Raw genomic sequence first — 21,619 nt, 5'->3', positions numbered from 1 at the left:
ATCTTCAGCCACTACAAGGTCCAAAGGCTGTATTGTGGTAGTGAGGTTTTATCAGTGTGCAATGCACTGTGCATGACTCTTTCTGGTAAGCATTTGGTAACATGTGTGGGGCTCCTTTCTGCACTGTGGAATGGGCTATGACTTTCAGTTCATTCTTGGCCTATGGGAACCAGTGCTGTATTGGTGTCTTTGGGTTCATTTCATATACGTTATTGACTCCAGTGTGATTATTTTTGACCTACAAAAAACCCTGCCTTCTAGATATTTCTAGCTGCATTTTATACAGGCGTCTAAAGCGTAACATACCTCCTCCACAACATCTTCCCCTCTTCTCTGCACCTGTTCATTCCCTTACTTCCAATGTCAATGAATTTCAATCTACCTACATACTTTTTCTCTTCAAAAATTATATTTATTATTTATTCATGTGCATGTGTGTGCGTACGTGTACATGCGTGCAGGTTCTCACTGTTGCCAGAATAGTGCATTGGACATACTGAAGCTGGAGTTCAAGATGGCTGTGAGCTACCCAGTGTGGGTTCTGGGAAGCAAGCTCTGCTCTGGAAGAGCACAGTGTTCTAACCACCAGGCCATCTCTCCAACCACAACTTAACTCTCCACATCCAAAGTAGAAGCCTGAAGTCCATTCGTGACTTCTCCCTTCCTTTTTCTCTGTATCTACTCTAACTTGAGTTCTTTCTTTTCTTCACCTTAACCATCACCCAAATGAGCTGAGTTAATCTCTCTCAAAATTCTTGGTTTCTGTGCAGGCACGTGTGTGTGCATGTATGTGTATGAACGCTCATAGGCTCATAGAGTAGATTAGGTTGTCTGGCCAATGGGCCTCAGGGACTACTTATTTCTGCCTCCCCAATGGGATTACATGCATGCACCACCACACTTGGCTTAAATTTTTTTTAACATGTGCTCTAGAGACTGAACTCAGATCCTTGGCTTTGCAGACAAGAACTTTATCTAAACAAGTTCAAATGATGCTCAGAAATGCCCTCTGATTTTCCTGTATCATTATTTCCTATCCTTAGACACTATGTATTCCTTGAGTTCTTGTATGCTTTTCACTGCAATAGTTGCTTAAAGGTGTTACTCACTAGCTGGGTATGAAGAAAGCCATAGAACTATTAGATGTATCAGAAAGAAACTATGGCACATATGCAAATCTATGTATAATCTTAGAAGGCTCTTGTTCAGAAACCACAGCTAGAGTTTATAAACAAAGAGGTGACCTTCATAAACATTTACTTTGTATTAATTGAAAAAAATGTCTGTATGCCAAAAGACACCACAAAAGACTTTTGCAGAGTCAAAAGAGAAGTAAAAATTCTTCGTAAAATATGTATGACACACCCAGCAAAGAGTAAGTGGTTCTAGGAATTCAAGGAGAAAATGCTACGCAACTCACTAGGGAAAAAAAAAACAAATAAGAGAAATAAGTAAGCAATCATCAAAACAAATATCAAGACACCAGAAATAATAACATGAAAGGCTGAGAAAAAAAAATCTATAGAGGCGCCATCAATCTGGGCAGGGATACATCGCAGTAGCAGGGGGTCCAATGTGCAGAAAGCCCTGGGTTTCAACTATAGCACAACAGGGAAAAAAGATTACCAGTCTAAGTAGTAATTAGAGATACAAACAAATGATAAAATGGGGGATATTACTATTCATCAGAAAAAGGTTCCGTTTTTCATTTTATTGAACAATTTCATTTATGTACAATGTTTATGTACAGAGTGTGACCATGGGCAAATAACAATCTCACTCCAATAAAATGTGTAGTGGTTAAAACCTACCTGCAAGGCAACAAGGCAGGAGCTATAAAAATGAAAACCTAAAATGCCCTTTTATTCCACAATTTCCCTTCTAAAAGTCTAAAGAAAAATGTTTATTCACACACACATGCACACAAATTTACTACACAGGATTTACACACACACACACACACACACACACACACACACACACACACACACACACACACACACACACATATTTACTATGTACCAGGAGGAAAGTAAAAACAACAAAACTCCCAATTATTAACAGTATACTAGCGGTCAAATTAATCAGTACATCCATGTGGATAGCAAAAGGATTCATGGTAACCAAATCTCTAATCTAAAGTAGGAACCAATTGTCTTCCAAACCAATTATCATTTCTCCCAAGTCAATATTCTACCAGGATGCTCCAATGCCTGGAGATTTGGAATGCCATTCTATGTTCTGATACTATTAGGAGTCCCTGGGAGGAAGTCCTTAATGATCTCTGATGATTCTGTTTGCTTTTAACCCTTTCCCCCTCTCTTTCCAATGCTATTACCCACCATTTTATTTACTTAGCTTGTATTTTAAAACTTGCTTCAGTGGCCTCTCTCTGAAATTTGGAGTTGCTTGTAAGAAGGGAATTGACATTGATTCCATAGAGCAGAGACCTTATCATGAGGAAAAGACTGCCCTTAGCTCTAGAAGGCCACAGCTACCCAGTCATATGACAGCTGTTGTTTGAACCTTAAGAAGACAGGGCTACTTCCTTTGAGTGCATAGGTGTTAAGAGTGACTACGGATGCATGGCTCCATTTTTCTATTAGCGGTCCCTTCTTCCTGCTCCTTCTGAAACTCTAGTCCATTGCTTGAACATCTCAGAGCCACTGTGTCTGAAAGACAACAGGAAAGGAAAGACCCAGGAAGACAAAGACTGGTACCTTCTTGATGAGATGAGGATTTCAAGGCTCTTTAAAATCAGACAGTGGTAATGGAGCTGGTCATGTTGGGAAAAGGGAAGTAGTTTGGAGTAGAAGACAAACTCTGGCTGGGGAAGAAATTAAGCTATTTCCCTATGTGCAGTTTTTTTTTAAATTCTAAACATTTATTTATTGATTTTTATCAGTGTATATCTATTGTGCACTGTGTTGGGTTTCATAAGGACATTTCTATATAAGTCTATCAACATACCATGAATCCTTTTGCTATCCACATGGATGTACTGATTAATTTGACCGCTAGTATACTGTATGTCCATACTTCAACTTTTTCACTTCTTGGGATGGTAAGCCATTTCCCCTTTCTTTTATAAAGACTGTGTTTGAACTAGGCAAGAGCACACACACACACACACACACACACACACACACACACACACACACACACACACACACACACATTCATTCTTAAATCCCAACTACAGCCAAATCAACCTCTTCACCTGCTTCTTCTCTTTAGTTACTTAATGTGCTGAGTCAAGTAACTTGGTGGCTCACTGGCTAATTCAACATTCTGACATCAAACTTAGCTTAGATAATGGCTCTGCAGTGCTCCACTCACCACATGGTCTAGAATTCCTGGTGTTGCCCTAATTTTAAGCCTTCTGTTCCACTGTTCTTCTGCCATGCTATCCTGACCATTTAAGATACATCATGTCTCCTGATTTGGTTTTTGATGTAGAAGATACTGCCTCTAAGGTACATAGCCTGTGCACATATCCAAGAACCCTCTAGTTTGGGTTACCAGGCACACAGGTTACCACCTCAGGACATGATGAAGGCAGCTCTAAGAGTCCTTCTTTGAAGAACAACAAAATTAGGTTAGGGGCAGCCGTGAGAATTATGAGAGATAAGTAGAGAATTCACAGGAGGTGTGCTATCAGCTCAGATTTCCCTCAGAGAGAGGAGCCTAGTGATAGCAGAGTTTCATGCTAATAAGGATAAACAAAGGGGAATGAGGCCAATTCACAGTTGATAAATTTTTGAGGAAAAGGAAAAACTGTCTTGGCTGATAATAATACCAAAGAGTTGATTAGCGCCTAAATTACTCTGCCTTGTCTCTGCAGGCTTGGCCCTGCAGTTTGCATCCCTCTGAGAGCCAGGAGGACCTCCTCAAAGTAATCTCTTTTCGGAAGACAAAAACCTGGAATGCACAATCAAGGAGAAAGAGTCACTTTTCTCCTCCCCTGGCACCAGAGACAATGGGGTTGGCTCTCTTTGGGGGAAAGCAAGGAGTTAGGTTGCCATCTGGACCATGTCTCAGAGAGGATTAACGCTGCCATTTCTGAAAGCACGTGATGTCGAGGGGTTTGGGCAACATGGTATTATCAGCTAGGAGAGCTACGAGGGTTAGAGACTGCTGGAATCCATTAGGAGTGAGGGCTGGGGGATGGGAGCAATGAAGTAGAGTTATATGTAGAGTTACTGGCTCCTCTTGATAGCCAAGGAAAACCACACAGGGAAGATGGTGAAACAGTCTATGAGAAAGTTACAAGGAAAGTCTTCAGCTCCTTGTCAGGAAAACCAGACACATGGCTGGACCAGGGCACATGGCTGCAGAGGGATGTTGGCTCAGGTCACTGGAGAAGTTCGGCCCACTCCACCTGCTCTTTGACAACCATGACTAGTCAAAATAAGCACTCAGGAAGCAAAAGAAGGAAAACCCAGACAAACAGTGGCTGCAACATGCCAAGCAATCTACATACATTTTTCTCTTAAAACTTTCAAAACCTCTTTTATTCCTGTTTCGTAGGTGAAGTGATTGAGATGTAAAGAGTTACAGATCTGGTTGAAGGCCATGTAAATATGGCGTGGAGGACATGACAGTGAAATCTGCCTGCGTCTAAAAGCTGCTCGCTCTCTCTGGCCAACACTACTGTCCAGGGGGACGACCTTGCAGAAGAGCAGGCATGGAGCACTGTGGAGGGGAACAACTTAAGCCACTGAGTAGGTGATCTCAGACTTTGACAGCAACTACACCCGACACTAAATTCACTCCTAATGGTTTGTCAAAATTAAACAGCTGTCAGGGGCAAGGATTCCATCACCAACTCCCACTCTCTATTCTGTGAAATTAAAATACAATAGCATGGGGGATGTGCTCAAAGGGGAGAGTAATTATTCCTAGCCGAAGGCTTAAATTGGGTGGAATATCTCCATCCTTTTATAGGGGTGTAAAGTTAAGGATAAAAAGACAGTGGAATTCAGCTTCAAGGGGACTGTTCTCTGTTGCTGTCTGTTTTTCCCCTTTTCCTACGGATGGCTTTCAACAGAAGAGCTTGAAAAATGCCTGGTGTCTTCTGGCTTGTTTAGTTATTAAAATACTGCTGTGGCGCTCACTCCCAATGCACAGCGTCCTGAATACCATTGTTGAGAAGGATAGTCACCAGGGAATGAGAAAAAGGAACGGAGAACAATGGACATTATACAGTAGTTCCGTTACCTTGCCTTTTCCATGAACGATAATCATCAGGCATTCGTTTCGGGGAAAATTAGGGAGTGCCATCAATCCATCAGCCCTCATACATTTTCAGTCAAATCTAATCTTGAGGGATCTGTTTGTGCTTTTTTCTTTTCAACAGATAACTATGTAGTCACTGTAACTTACGAACCCAGGCTCTGGCACACACTTGGTTTCAGGTTCAGGCTTCCTTACCTCCTTCATTGTCCTTGCTGTCAGTGCACAGGGTCTCCATGGCTACATCACAGCCTGCTCCTCTCCACCCTGGCTGGCAAACACAATGCCAGCCATTTTGGTCCAGTGTACACCTCCCATTGCTGTTGCACAAACCGGGGCAACCCTCTGTCAAGACAAGGAAGGAGAAGAAACAGTGATTTGAGTTTTGAAAGCCTTTGTACCTAAAAAAAAAAACAGATACGGGACACTTAGTGGGAACAGGCCTTTATAAACAGCACAGAGACTGTAATTGCACATGGATAGAAACAGCAACGTTATCCAAGGAATCTAATTCTTATCCAAGTGGCATCTTTGATTGGCCTGACCCTTGAGACACCACTTACCTGTGTAGGACAGAAATATATGCAATGACCCACTAAATAGCTTCAGGCCAGACAAAATTAACTTGACATTTTTTTCCCCCTTTCACAAAGCAACAAGGTATAGTGTATGGTTTGGAAAAGCATCTCAGGATAATAATTTCAGATCCCCCTGTTCCAATTTTTAATCTGTTGCAAATATTGCTCGGAGCTTCTCAGGACACAACTTCTTACAGCACCTTGTTGCTTTAAAAAAAATTCCCCTAAATTCAAGAGCATGAGCGTGGACATGGGTTTATGAATGATGTTAAAAAGAGAGCATTAATTTTATCTGGCCTCAGAGTTGCCGAATATTCATGTGAAATTACAGTGTATTAAATAACTGCACAAAGTATAGGTCAGTATTAATGACTATACTTTATGCCAAGAGTACATTCCTTTTCACAGAATAAGCAAAGCCCAGGAAATAGTGAAGCAGCTTTAGCGTCTATTCTAACAAACATTAGGATTCAGGCTGCATACGGATGGGACAGGACCGACAGGATATCCAACTAAATGTAGGAGCTGTGCATATTTGATTACTTAGGACGGACAAAATGAAATACCATAAGGACCACAATAAAACATTGATAGACTGAACAAAAACACGGTAGTGACGTGCTTCAAGACAGATAGCGAAGAGTGATATTTTGTGACAATCTCCCTAAGGCTTTTATGCTGTTACCTTTGTATCCTATCTTGTCTGCTTTTATGGGCAAGAAGGGAAAATTTGGGAAATAATTAATTTAATATATCCAAAATTGAAAATTGTTTCAGTCTAACATAATTTTTTCCCCCAAAAAACCAAATTTTTGTCACTTCCTACTGATGACAACTGGCATGCAGCCAACATGATCTGCTATGAAGGATGACACTCAGGTGAATTCTGAAGTCCCTGTTTATGAGTGTGACATGGCACTGACAGAAGCAAGGATCAAGTGTTCTAAACTCTGCAATGACCTGGCTAGTGAGCGAGTCTCTTTGGCTAACTATTAATCGTTTGCTATAAAATACGTGTAGTAAAATTGCTCCAGCAATTGGGGGGTGTTGCATAGCTCCTTATCATGAAAATGCCTCACTTGTGTTGAGTATAAGAATTAATGGAGCAATCTGTGTAAGATGTTTAAGTCTGTATTTAGATGATTATTCATGTGTTGGTCTCCGGTGAGGAACTTGAGAAGGAAATACCTCAAAGAGATGTTCTGTTTCCTAAGCTTTTACAATTACAGTCAACAGGAAGAAGACTGTTTTGATAGTCTAACAAAAATTATACTTATGGATACCATCAGGCTAGGATGAGATCACTTTTTCTGTTTATTTTGTTTTCAGACAGTTACTGTCTATGCCTATGGATTACTCAATATATAAAAGGTAGGTGTTCCTCATAGATGTGTTTGTATGTGATTTTTCTTGAAATAGAAGTGTTTAATTGCCCCACTGCCAATGTGCAGCAGTTGCTGCTTGCACACGGAATTATGATAGGAAAGCCTGGATATTGCCATGAATATTTTCATATTCTAATGGAAAGCACAAACAAGGAAAAGAAAATAGGTATTCTGAGGAGAAAGAGGGAGGGATTTTCTCTGCGTACAACACTGTTCCACCCATGTCTACAGTAACTGAAGACGTGAGACTCTGCTGTTTTTTGCTGATCAACGTTATCAGTTCTGATGCAACAGCATGCATGAGATTTTGTAGTTTGATAGAATAACAAAACATAAATTATGGTATCATATATATATGTATATATATCCTGAGATGTTTAGAAAAAGGCAAAGAAGTTTTCATTGAAGGCTCAATGAGAACTTTCTCTCTCAACATATGTTAGCCAGAATGTTCTTTAGATTGACAATTTTTATTCTGTGGTAAGAGTATTTGTGATTCTTTAATTTATAATTTAAAGCTCATTAGCTGAATTGCTAACAATGAAGATTTAGAGGCAGAATAAAATAAAACAAAAAACAGCAAACGTACTGTGATCTTCAGTTTTGGTTTTAGTGAAAACTATTGTTTTAAATAGGAATGAAATCTGTGAGAACCCCAAAATTATAAAAATGAGACAAAGACAATTTAAGTCTCAATACTTTAAATCTGAAGCATTTCACATAATGTATGCCCAAGTTATAGTTTACAGAAATATGCATGAAAAAGTCTACTGTTACACCTAGTGCAATCTGATACATAACTATATAGTTATTTATGCAGATATGTCAACAAAGAGTAGATATACAGTACCTTTAACTATCTTATCCAAATAGTGAGCTTGGGAAATTAAAAAAGGAAAAAAAAGAACAGACAGACATTTCAGAAGTGTCACATGGGACAAGGAAAATTTCAGAATTCACATGCAAATTGAGTAGCTGCAGCTGACATAGAATTCACATCACATGACAGAGATGCATTTCGAATCGTCTAAAATGCACTATGGTCAATTTTAGTCAATGTGGTCATGATGCCAGGAATTAGGTTCTCGAGGTCAGTCTGGGGGACACTGATATTTCCCTGCACGGGTTCTTTGGAAAACTCACACACTCTCATTCTTGTTAGACTCCTCTAAGCAGAGTCAGTGGACTCGGGTCTTTATGACTAAATGATTTTGGAAATATATGGCTATGAGATCTACAGTAATCAAAGTCTAATAGTTAATAAATAAATAAGCAACAGGGAAATGAAAGAAATGAAGAACCATCAGACAGATATTTCCATTCTATTTGGAAAAGGCATATGAAGCCCCAGAGGAGTCTCCAGTAGCCTCTGGCTCAATGCCAGATGTACGAGCGTTTCGCATATGTGGTCCATTAGGGGACAGGAGTGGTCTAAGCCATTGTTTCATCTCAAGAACCATCTTGAAAATAGGCTCTATTTTTCTCAACAGGTTTACAGGGCCAGCTGGACCAAGACTGTCTCTGGCTGTCCTTGTACCATTTATCTTTCAGAGACATAGAGCCTCTCTGCCTGCACTCATGGTAGAGACCTAATATATTCTTAATAAGCCTCAAATCTTCCTGCTTTGTCAAAATTCATACATCTTTAATGATCTAAAATTGCTTTTCAAAGATGCTTATGTTGATTATTTTTCATTACTGATACATGCAAGTGGCAGTGGTCCTCTTAAAAGAATGATTTAAATTGTAACTTTCACATGAGACACTCAGGTCTGCTGGCTGTGTCATGTGGGTAAACAAACCCATAAGTGGTTTTGACACATTTGTACTGTGTATACAAAAAGATTCTTTTGCTTTGCCACAGGATTCCATTAGAGGCTTCTGAATTGCCTTTAAAAATAAGAACGTTTATGGCTAATTGACAATACATTACAAGGGAAATTAAGGCGAAAGAAGAAATGGCATTAGATCATAACTTAGTAAGCATAATTCATCTCTTAAGCATTAAAAGAGAAATGTATTACTGCATCACGACACTGATACGAGTTTTTAATCATTCCTTCTAAGTATTATGTAATCTGCAAGAGTTCTTTCTGTAATAGCCCATTTGACGATCTGCACATAATCGTAATGATATTAATAATCTAGGGTTTTCAATACAGGCATGGTAGCATTTCCAAGGGAATTCTATCAGCTTATAAAATTAGTTACACTGATTACACTTGGTGAGTATATCATGTGTTTTTATATCAGATCTGCTTCAGTTAATGCAACCAAAATAAAGAACACAGCTAAATTTTGATCTAGATTAGTAGTTTTATGAGGGACTGAATTATTTTCTGACCAGTCAGTCCTGTTAATTTAGCAAACAGAGTCAATTATGCAAAGCAATAGATTGATTTACAGTAAAGGCAGGGTTGTCATTGGGTCAGGAGGATACCGGAAGAGGAGCTGAAATTAGAAAATGGATTTAAAATACACATAAATCATAATTATCACAACACTTTAAATATTAGAAATATTTAATACAGCTAAATGTTAAATCTAAAAATCAGCTATAAGAATATTTGTGCTGAGCATAAGATACCAAGATTTATCATTTTCATATCACAAGGAGCATATTAAATGTCATAAAGAATCATTGTGATAGCTTAAGATTAAGAAAAACAATAACCTATATTTTACTTTGAAGAGTGAAATTTCTGATAATACCTCAAAAGCCTGATTCTAAATAATGAAGAAGTTGAGAGGAAATGTGGATACATGAGGTTAAAATAATCATGAAAATAAGTGCAACATTAAGAACATCATTATAGAAGCCACTACAGGAAATTAGCAGAGAAATGCAGGCATGTTGTAAGAAGCCATTAGGAATGATAATCATAAAAACAATACAGGATAGTTAAAAATTAATCTACCTAACAGTTGCTGAGATGCACATTAAATTCCAGAAAAATTACTTTGAAGGTGAATGTTTTAACTTAAAGTTAAAAAAATATCAACTAGATCTACTAAGTTTTAAATTTTTTTTATTGAATGGAACTTTCTTATAGGTGGGTACTAGTCATTTTTAAAAAAGTTATTATTATGGTCTATTCACAAAATTCTTTCCTTGGCATTTGGAGTATGTATATTTGAAGAGGATCCATGCAGAATGTAGGGAGAGCATTCTCACATTTGCTGTAGGGTGATGAGTTTTAAAACTTATTTTGGGTTTCGGATCTGAGAGAACTGGTGACAGATGGATTCTGCAAACTACACATGCTACAAATACAAGTGGTCAAGATAATTCGAGACTTTTCTATGAGCTCTGCTTCTGAATGTCTTGTAGATTATGAACACTTGGCAGGGGCAGGTGTGTTAATGGTTTCTACATATCTACCTCTGAACCAGGCAGATCTTTAAGTTTAGACCAGTTTCAGAATGATGTTAGAAAATGTATGCAGTACTCTGGTTCAAGCCTTGCTTCCTGAAGGTAACGAAAGGCTTAGTTCACGCTACCAGGTTAAGCACCTCATATTACTCATTTATTTAATCTTCATCACCAGCTCAGGATTCATAATGGAGACAGCAAATACAGACTAGAGGAGAGAAAGAGGTGCAACAGAGTGCAGGGTACACAGCCAACAATGCAGGATGCCTGGCTCTGCACATAGCTAAGAACCATGTCATGATGCAGAATCCCCATTGTCCTGGAGATTCAGAAATCATTTCTCTTCCCAGTAGGAAGCATTGCTGACAGGGGATCAGAAGTGCAGTGCAATCATTCTTTATTTAACAATAGGCATCTATCAAAGCTCTGGGGTGGCGCCATCTTCTTTCAGTTGCCTTGTACACGGCATCTTTGAGTAATAGGAAGTGATCGTATGAGTTAGCTTTACATTGCTGTGACAAAAATGCCAGCCAGAAACAACTTTTAAAGGACTGAATGATTCATTTTAGCTGTCTTTCAGAGGTGCTAGTCCAGCGAGGCAGGGGGAGTGTGGAAGAGCTGAGCAGTTTACATCATGGTTGACCAGGAAGCAGAGAAAGGGGAATACAAGCACTCAGCTGCTTTTTCCTTAAAAACAAACAAACAAATCCAAGTTCCCAGTCCATGCTGGTGCTATTTAGGGCAGATATTTCTCCCTTAGTCCTCTTTGGAAGTTTCCTCACAGTCTTATACAGATGTGTGACTCAAACCCAGCCAAGTTGACAGTGAAGACTAACCATCACAGGAGTTCTACTTCAAATGTCAGGGTGTAGACATCATTTATAGGGTGTGCCCAATTCCTGGCGTTAACTTTCTCTCTTTCAAAAAAATATATCCAGATGCAAGGGACACAGCAAATGAAATGCTTGTGTAGGTTTCAAGTCTACGCACTAGAGGTCCCTAGTCTACTTGCCGGTGGGCAAAGACTAGGGAAGGTTGGGTGTGAAAGATCTGGCTTATCAAACTCTTCTAATCATATACACCAGTCATTGAGCTCTCAGTGTCAGCAAAGCAAAGGGTTGTCCCAGTATCCTTTGCACACACTTCTCTCAATGCTCTTTTTAAGAATTCTTTCTCCCTTTATGCCTTCTCATTGTATGTGGAGGGAGACACACAGCTTATATTCCCATTTAGTAGTGGGTCTGGACTCTCCGGCCCTTGGAAAGGTTCACAGGCTACAATTAATCCTAACATGCCGAGTAGGAAGGTACAGTATCACTTTGCCAGTTCAGCTAAGGACTGTAGTGAAAATACACGGCTTTAATGAATTTTATAGACGTACGGGACTATGTAGATAATGCATACATATTTTCCATTAGAATTGGGGTAATCAATGTATTCTTGTTACCTGGTCTATATGGCTTTAGCATGTGCTATAGGAAGTGATTAAATACATTTCTTATGAAGGCTTTAGTATGTTCTATGAGGAAGCTATCCATTGGGAAAGAAGAGAAAGTGGGCATTACCCCATTTACAAATCTTCTCCTGCTCTGTCACCCATATGCATCTCACTCTCACCCTCATCCACTTACTCACAGGCAGCAGTGTCAACAGTAACTGCCATTTACTGACTGTTAATTATATGTGAAAACCATGCTAAGCATTTACAATATATTAGCTGATGCATTTTCACCCTCCTTCGGGTTAAGAGGTAGCACTGTTATCTTTCCCATTTTAGGGACAAAGAGACTGAAGCACAGGACTGGAATAACTCCTCTAAGATCACATCACTGGCAACTGGCAAAGGCAAAACCCTAGTCAGGAAACTGAACACCAAAGCTCACAGTTTCATCAAGTGAGTTACGTTTACAGCTCAGGGAACCCAGAACTTGTGTGAGGCAGAGAATATGCACCACGTGCTGTGGGATTGGTCGAGGGGTTTACCTGAATGAAAACATCGGACAAAGTGGAAATCATTAGTTCAACATTGCAGATGAAAGGAAGCAAGACTAAATGCAACTACACTTGAACTATTAAACCGTCCATACCCCAGTGTAGGTAAGAGGACCTCACAATTCTCTGATAAGAACTGCTGTACCATGCAGTCTGGGAAACCAGTAGACAAGCAAGCAAAAATACACACACAATAAGAGGGAGGGAAACAAGTGTTAAAACCAACCAAGAACAGAGGCAGGCAGTTCAGTTGACCTACAAATGCTGCACCAGGAAGACCTGCTCAGCTATATCCAAAGAAGGCTGCTCCCTTAAAAACGAGGTCAAGGGGTGCCCATGCTTTTCTGAGGAGGAATGTGGATGCCTGAATGTCTGCTTGGAATGATATGAATTCCACATTGGCTTTCCTTTCACCGTCACACTGACTCTCATAAATACAGAGAAGAAACAAAAGCAGCCACGTTGGCTTCATGTATATTAAGTAGCTCACAGGGTTGTGGGTGGGGGGAGGGCAGAAAATGCCTGTGTATTGCTGTTGATGCGTGTGGTTAGGAAGAATTCCCACTGATTCTGCTGTCGACAGTGTGCTTGGTTGGAACCTATTAAATAGTACAGTATTTCCATGGGGCTGCTGAATTGACTCTCAGGTTTAAGTTAGACATAAGCAAATAATAGAGGATTGAGAACGCTGGAAATATTTCTCTCTTTAATTACAAGAATCAAATCTTAGGGGCCTATCTTCGGCAGAAGATAACTCAGTCGGAGAAGTACATAGTAAAACAAGGATGCCTTCTCCATTGGGGCTATAACTGCAAAGTCCTTGGATTGGAGGGCAGCTTTTGTATTTAGCATTGTGTGCTTCATAATTTCTTTAGCATAGATTTTAAAAAAATGACTCACATTAGTATCTCATTAAAGTTGTAAGTGAGTATCAGTCTTAGATTGCTCATGTACCAGCCCTAGTAGGGTGACAGAGAAGCTACCGTCTGCAAATAAGTACATATTAAATCCATTTATTCCAATCAGCAACTGTTTAAATCAGCATGCAGGCTGCATACCCATTGAGTTGATGTTCCTTAATTGGTACTCACTGCACTGTTTTATTACTGATTGCCACACCATAAAGGATTATGATACCGACATAATTTTAAACACCATAAAACAATTTTATATTCTTAAAGAGTTTACGTAGGTCCATTAAAATATGCTTTAAAAATAACAGAATCCGCATTCTAAGATTATGGGGAAAGAATTTAAAATATTCCTACACCATCTAGGAAAGCCAATGAATTTGAATTTCAACATCTAGCAAGTGTGAGATGGTGTCATATAAAGAAAAGTAGCTTGTGCACATATGTGCGTCAGTGCACTTTCTCAGAGGCCATTTACTCTCTGAAACTGGTACTCTGATGAAGACCTGCTTTGAATATCCTGGAAAGTTTATTCATGCAATCCCCCCATCTTCATGGGTTTTGTTTTTGTTTTTGTTTGGAAAATTGATGCATGAATTTTTCTGGATGAATATATTGCTCCTTACCTTACCTACCCTGGTTTGGAATGTTACTTAAAACAAGGCACTCCCAAAGAGTGAAGTGAAACTTTCTGATTAAACCAGGCTAGAATAATTCAGGTTCTAGAGAAAAGATGCTCTAAGATCAGCCACACTGGTAAGGTCACCACTATTGGAAAGGTGCCATTGTGAGCTACAGGGCCTCGTACAGGACAGTATTTGGCATTTCCTTCAGTTTAGAATCATATGCCTGACTGATCATATGCCTGACTGAGGACTATATATTTACAATGGTGGTAACTGAGGGGCACTAGGAATGCAGGTACAGATGCATTGATGATGGCATATGCAGAACTTGTCCAAGAAGAAGCCTATTGTCTGGCACACACTGCAGCGAGCTCTGTAATGGTTGCTGGCATATGGCAGGGTTTCTTTCACTGGACCACATACAGAAACATGTTATCAACACACGTCTCCTTCAGTTTTCAGTCCTTGAGTCTACTGAATGACATAGGGAAAACACATTTTAAGATTTTGTAGAGCCAAGGGCTGGCGGGGGGTGGGGTGGGGTGGGGTGGATTTTGATACGGGAAGGAAACTAGCTAGAGAGCACTGACAATGTTTAAAAAAACATCATATGAGCTGAGGGTGTAGCTCAGTATAGAGCACATGCCAAGTACATAAAAGGTTCATACAAAGCCCTGGGTTCGATTCACAGGACACCCTCAAAAATACAGTACAAATGGTTGGGAAGGTTGTTTAGTGGTAAAGCCCATGCTTACCATGAGTAAGGCTCTGAGTTCAGGCCCCAGGGCATATACATGCATGCTATAAATTTTTATGCCAATAATTAGATATTTGAGATGCCAAAGCAAGGACTTCAGAGCCTGTGTACTGTTAAGAATACTAGTCAGAGGAAAGTACAGTGATGATCTACTGATCTGCTCAGAATAGATCATGTGTTACCTAGGAACATAATTTCACTATCTTTGTCTATTTGGGAAATTTGATACTTAAGAGTTGGACTGGAAATGGAGCTCAGCTGCTAGGGCATTTCCTAAGATGTATGAAGTCCAGGGTTCAATCCCCAACAACACATAAAGCAGGCAAGGTGGTGCTTGTCTGCAACCCCAGAACTCAAGTGGAGACAGAAGTTATCTCCTATCAGAGGCTCAGAGTCATATTCTGTGTCTTACAGAGTCATCATGACTTACATGAGGCCATCCTGGGTGACACGAAATCCAGCCTCACTAAATAAATAACATTTATAAATTAAAAAGAAAGAAAAATTTGTAGAATGTTAATTAGGTAAGTAAATCACAGTGGATCTTTCTTATGTCAGTTTTTTTCTTATCTTGGATAACACTGATTCAAAAAAAAAAATCAAACCGTCCTCTTCACTCATCCCGGATAAACTATAGCTTATTCATGAAAATGTATAAGGAAACACATAGCTTCTTTAAAAGATGATACAACAAGGATGCTGTTTTCCTGTATCTGAGGTGAGAAAGTACACATGGATATGCACACAGGAACTTTTCATGCCTCTCCCAACACCCAGGAGAGGATACTAGTGACAAATCTAATCTATCAATTTTATACAAGCAAACTGTTCAGTGGCCAATGTCTGTATAAAGTATTCAGACTAATAATTTCAGGTGACATAAAATTGGATATAAACTTAAATTTTGCAAGGAAATACATATGCCTTTCAATAAGTAGTTTGTAACCTCCACAAATCTTTCCCAATATAAATTAATGTTCTTTAAACTATTTTTCTTTTCACATTTGTTATCTTTATTTGACAAGCTCTAAGTTCTGCTAAAACTTTCTAAAATCTTTCTTCCTAAAATCAAATCTTCCTAAAAATCTTTCAAACTTTCCTGCAAAATAATTCATAAAATCATGGCATTTTAACATCAAATTAAATGGAGAGAAACTCAATGCAATTCCTCTAAAATCAGGCACAAGGCTGTCCACTCTCTCCATACCTCTTCACTATTGTCCGTGAAGTTCTAGCTAGAGCAATAAGACAACAAAAGGAGATAAAGGGGATACAAATCCAAAAGGAAGAAGACAAACTCTCACTATTTGCAGATGATATGATAGTCTACATAAGTGACCTGAAAAACTCTACCAGGGAACTCCTACAGCTGATAAACACCTTCAGCAAAGTGGAAGGATACAAGATTAACTCAAAAAAATCTGTAGCCCTACTATATACGGATGCCACATTGGTGGAGAAAGAAATCAGAGAAACATCACCCTTTACAATTGCCACAAACAACATAAAATACCTTGGGGTAACACTAACCAAAAAAGTAAAAGAACTGAACAGCAAGAACTTTGAGTCTTTAAAGAAAGAAATTAAAGAAGATACCAGAAAATGGAAAGATCTCACATGCTCTTAGACAGGTAGAATCAACATAGTAAAAATGGCAATCTTGCCAAAAGCAATCTATAGATTCAATGCAATCCCCATCAAAATCCCAACACAATTCTTCACAGACCTTGAAAGAACAATTCTCAACTTTATATGGAGAAACAAAAGACCCAGGATAGCCAAAACAACCCTGTACAATAAAGGAACTTCTGGAGGCATCACCATCCATGACTTCAAGCTCTATTACAGAACTATAGTCCTGAAAACAGCTTGGTATTGGCACAAAAATAAACAGGTAGACCAATGGAATAAAGTTGAAAACTCTGATATTAACCCACACACCTATGAACACCTTATTTTTTGACAAACAATCCAAATTTATACAATGGAACAAAGAGAACATCTTCAACAAATGGTGCTGGCATAACTGGTTGCGGACATGTAGAAGACTGCAGATAGACCCAAGCCTATCGCCTTGCACAAAACTTAAGTCAAAATGGGTCAAATACCTCAACATAAATCCAGCTACACTGAACCTATTAGAAGACAAAGTGGGAAATATCCTTGAATTAACTGGTACAGGAGACTGCTTCCTGAACATTACACCAGTAGCACAGACACTGAGATCAACAATTGATAAATGGGACCTCCTGAAACTGAGAAGCCTCTGTAAGGCAAAGGACACAGTCAGCAAGACAAAAAGGCAGCCCACAGACTGGGAAAAAGATATTCACCAACCCCACATCTGAGAGAGGGCTGAACTCTAAAATATACAAAGAACTCAAGAAGCTAGTTTCCAAAATACCAAACAATCCAATTAAAAAGTGGGGTACAGAACTAAATAGACAATTCTCAATAGAGAAATCTAAAATGGCTGAAAGACACATAAGAAAGTGTTCTTAGTGTTCTTAGTCATCAGGGAAATGCAAATCAAAACAACTCTGAGATACCATCTTACTCCTGTCAGAACGGCCAAAATCAAAAACACCAATGACAGTTTATGCTGGAGAGGATGTGGAGAAAGGGGAACACTTCTCCACTGCTGATGGGAGTGCCAACTTGTACAGCCACTTAGGAAATCAGTATGGTGACTCCTCAACAAAATGGGAAATAGTCTACCACAAGATCCAGCAATTCCACTCTTAGGCATATACCCTAAAGGAACACACGCATACAACAAGGACATCTGTTCAATGATGTTCATAGCAGCATTATTTGTAATAGCCAGAAATTGGAAGAAGCCTAGATGCCCCTCAACTGAAAAATGGATAGAGAAAATGTGGTACATTTACACAATGGAGTACTACTCAGCGGAAAAAAAAAAACAATGGAATCTTGAAATTTGCAGGAAAATGGATGGAACTCGAAGATACCATTCTGAGCGAGGTAACCCAATCACAAAAAGACAAACATGATATATACCCACTCATATGTGGACTTTAGACATATAGGATTACCAGCCTACAATCCACACTGACAGAGAAACTAGTAAACAAGGAGAACCCTAAGAGAGACATACATGGTCCCCTGGAGAAGGTGAAAGGGTCAAGATCTGTTGAGCAAATTGAGAGCACCAGAAGAGGGGGGAGGCAGCTAGGAGAATGAGAAGGGGAGAAGAGGAGGGATGCAGAGGACATGAGGGAGCAGAAAGTTTGAGTCAGGCGAAGAATAGAAGATAACAAGAATGGAGATACCATAATAGAGGGAGACATTTTAGGTTTACAGAGAAATCAGGCACTAGGGAAATGTCTGGAGATCTAAAAACATGACACCAGCTAACAATCTAAGCAACAGAGGAGAGGCTACCTTAAATGCATTCCCCTGATAATGAGATTGACAAGTGACTTATATGCCACCCGATCGCCCTCATCCAGCAGCTGGTAGAAGTAGAAGCCGACACCCACAAGTTATCACTGAACTGAACTGGAATCCAGATGCAGAGAAGGATGAGTGAAAAGCAAAGGGGTCCAGACCAGGCTGGTGAAACCCACAGAAACAGCTGACCTGAACATCGGGGAACTCTTGCTCCCCAGACTGATAGCTGGGATACCAGCATGGGACTGATCCAGACCCCAGGAACGTGGGTTTCAGTGAGGCTACCTCAGAAATCTACAGGACCTCCTGTAGTAGTTCAGTACTTATCCCTAGCATAGGTGTGGACTTTGGGAGCCCATTCCACATAGAGGAATACTCCCTGAGCCAAGACACACGGGGGTGGGCCTAGGCCCTATCCCAAAGGATATGATAGACTTTGATGGCACCCTATGGAAGGCTTCACCATCCTGGGGGAGCAGAAAGGATAGGGTTTTAGTTGCGGGGTGGTAGGGGAGGACAGGAGGGAGAAGGGAACTGGGATTGTCATGTAAAACAATCTTGTTTCTAATTCAAATAAAAAAATCTGAAAAAAAAACCATGGCATTTTATTACTGAGCCAACTGGCATCACTGTTATTTCATCTGTCTCTATGGCAATTCAGATTTTTTATGACAAATAGTTATGACAAATAGTTTATGACAATAGTTATTAGTAAAAATACTTCTACAAGAAATACAAACATGCAAGAGCAACTGAAAACGATTTACCAGGCAGTCTAGACTAGCGCTTCAGCCACCATGAGCTTGGGAATGACTAGTGGATTTGGAACAGGGTTATTTATCTTGGTTGCTAGCGGTACACCATAGAGAAGGTCTACAGATAAATTTCTCTGAACTGTGGCTTCCTGAAGGAACACCTACTTTAACAGCTTTACTCATAATGTAGCCAATCTAGGAAGAACACTTTGCATTATTTCTCAGCCCAGGGTATACAGTCAACAGATACTAGGCATCAGTAACTCATATTATTTATAGTTTATATCTGCAAAACCTAGACTCATGAGGTAACTTATTTTAAGAAACCAGAAAGAAGGGGAAAGCTTGACTTTACACAGATGAGCTGAGGGTGGCTAATGATTTGTTTTGCACACTGCATGGAATGTGTTCTGGAGTACAAATGCTAGGGTGGGCTCCTCAAACTCCCAGTCAATAGATATTCCTTTGGTAGGTACATTCTTTATATGAATGAATTTTCACTGGGGGGGGGTCACAATTCCAGTGCATGTGTGCATGCATGCATGATGTGTGTTTGTGTGTGTGTGTAGAAAAAAGTTTTCCTCTTGTCACTCAAATACTTGTTGTCTTAGCTATACATATCAATCAATTTGTGTTTCAGCATTTTAGATGAAATTACACCACTACTTCACTAGTCATTTCATTTCAGGAAGGTAGATTAACACTTTCTAAATGAGTTTGGGTGTCTACATAAGTACCAAACAATCCACTTAGAAGTTTTCTTTTACTTTTGCAGTAACTTTTTAAAAACCAAGGTCTTTATCTTCCCTCTTTTACACGTATGTCTCTCCCCATATATTGTGACTTTGCTGGGCCTTTTCCTTCTATTTTTCACTACAAAATCTACTGAGCAGATGGAATATACATTGTTAACTTTTTATAGCAGACTGCTACAAATTTAAATTTGTGTCTCACCATTTTGGAATAAAGGAAGTCCATCCTCAGCTAAGACAAGCTTTTCAGTAGTGTGGGTGACACGTGTCTATGAACTTGCAAATCTCGACTTTCACTGTGCGACTTGGGCTGACACTGGTCACAGCTCAAAGGACATTAGACTGGAGTGCCGGAAAGAGCTAAAGTATATGAAATTACCACATAGATTGTTTTCTTTTTACATCTGATGACAGCTATACGGGGAGTGGATGGCTCACTGGCATGATTTAACTGTTATCGGGGACCCATCTTACAAGTCAAGTGCAGGATGGAATGTGAAATTCACTATTTTATACCTCATGGTTCATGCGGGGACTAATGAATGAATACCTGTTGTCATTAATTCACAATTAGATCACTTATGTTTAACCACATGCTTTCTATGCACACATATATAAATATTAATTTTGGATAGGAAGGGACTCATTCGGCACCCTAACAATTAAACAGCTGTAACCTGTCTCATGTGCTAACTGAGCGAGCTTCGGGCGAGCTCCATAAGCAGATGGTTTTACCCGCCCATGCTTAATGTTAAAGACTTAAAAAAAAAAAAAAAAAGAGGTGTTGACAAATCAGAACAAGTAGGCATAGTTTTAATGCAAATCAGTCGATTTGCAATGTAGATTGCCCTAAAAACTAATTTGGTGTATAGGAAAAAATTAAGCTCGGTTGTTAAAGGAAGACATTATATCACATTTGGAGATAGTAGGTTCCCCACCAACATAATTATTTACTAATTTCATTCAACCAACAGAGTTTAATGGAAAAGCATCTGGCAATGTATTCATATTTAAGGACCTCCTTCGCTCCTTAATTTACCCAAGGCACATGCCTGTTAAAGCCCAGAAATGAGAGCCATATATCAGACAGTTGTTTTCCCATTTCATTAAAGAGGCACTCAAACAGGAGAGGGTCACTGACCCTCTCATGAAGAACCATAGGAAAAAAATTGGCTTCAGTCACACCATTATCTGTGAATACAGTAGACATGCAAGGGTGCGGGAGCCACTGCTTTTGTACAGACTACCAGTAGAGGCAAACTTGTCTTTTGAAATTAGGTAGGTCTCAAGACTTGTCTAAGGAACATAGGTCCCATGCCTGCTTTGATTTGCAGTAGATAGCACAAGACAGAGACTGCAACTGCCCAGAGTGCAGAGAATGAGAAAATGGGATGTAAATATCAGACTCCCTCCTCCTAAGGCTCAGAGATCCTTGTGGAAGAGGGGAGAGAAAGAGCTAAGAGTCAGAGTTGGTGGATGACTTCGAAGAAACTGTCTTCTGGACACAGATGGACACATATGGGGTCACAATGGTTGTGACAGCGTGCACGAGACCAGTGTGAGCTCAAGCCAGACCAAATCCCAGCATAGACATGGAAGTTGAGCAGGATGTCCCACCCTGGAGCTGTTGACAAGTGTTAGCTGCTGGAAGAAGGAGAGACAGTTCTCTCCAAAGGTGAAGGCCCTGGTAAGCTGACCACACTCCAGCGGAAAAGCGCATGTCTATGAATACTGGGGCAGCACAAATAGGTCTTGATGGGTTAATAAAAATGCACACAAATTGGGTGGAGGGGAGTGGGGTTGAATATTATTACAATGTGGATGAAACTCTCAAAGAACTA

At 39.6% G+C, this 21,619-nt stretch overlaps 1 protein-coding gene across 1 annotated transcript in view; it reads right to left on the bottom strand.

Moving 5' to 3' along the window:
* The window catches only part of Tenm3 (teneurin transmembrane protein 3), a 590,659-nt gene that overhangs the window by 67,711 nt on the left and 501,329 nt on the right, over positions 1-21,619 (bottom strand). The window contains exon 13 of the mRNA XM_027391059.2: positions 5,434-5,580. Coding sequence (XP_027246860.1) covers positions 5,434-5,580 — 147 coding nt within the window. The remainder of the gene's footprint in view (positions 1-5,433; positions 5,581-21,619) is intronic.

The sequence above is a fragment of the Cricetulus griseus genome (assembly GCF_003668045.3).
Source record: "Cricetulus griseus strain 17A/GY chromosome 1 unlocalized genomic scaffold, alternate assembly CriGri-PICRH-1.0 chr1_1, whole genome shotgun sequence".
In the NCBI taxonomy this organism is placed as follows: Eukaryota; Metazoa; Chordata; class Mammalia; order Rodentia; family Cricetidae; genus Cricetulus; species Cricetulus griseus.
Note: the sequence above shows the minus strand (reverse complement) of the source record. Positions and strands in the feature narration are given on the sequence as shown.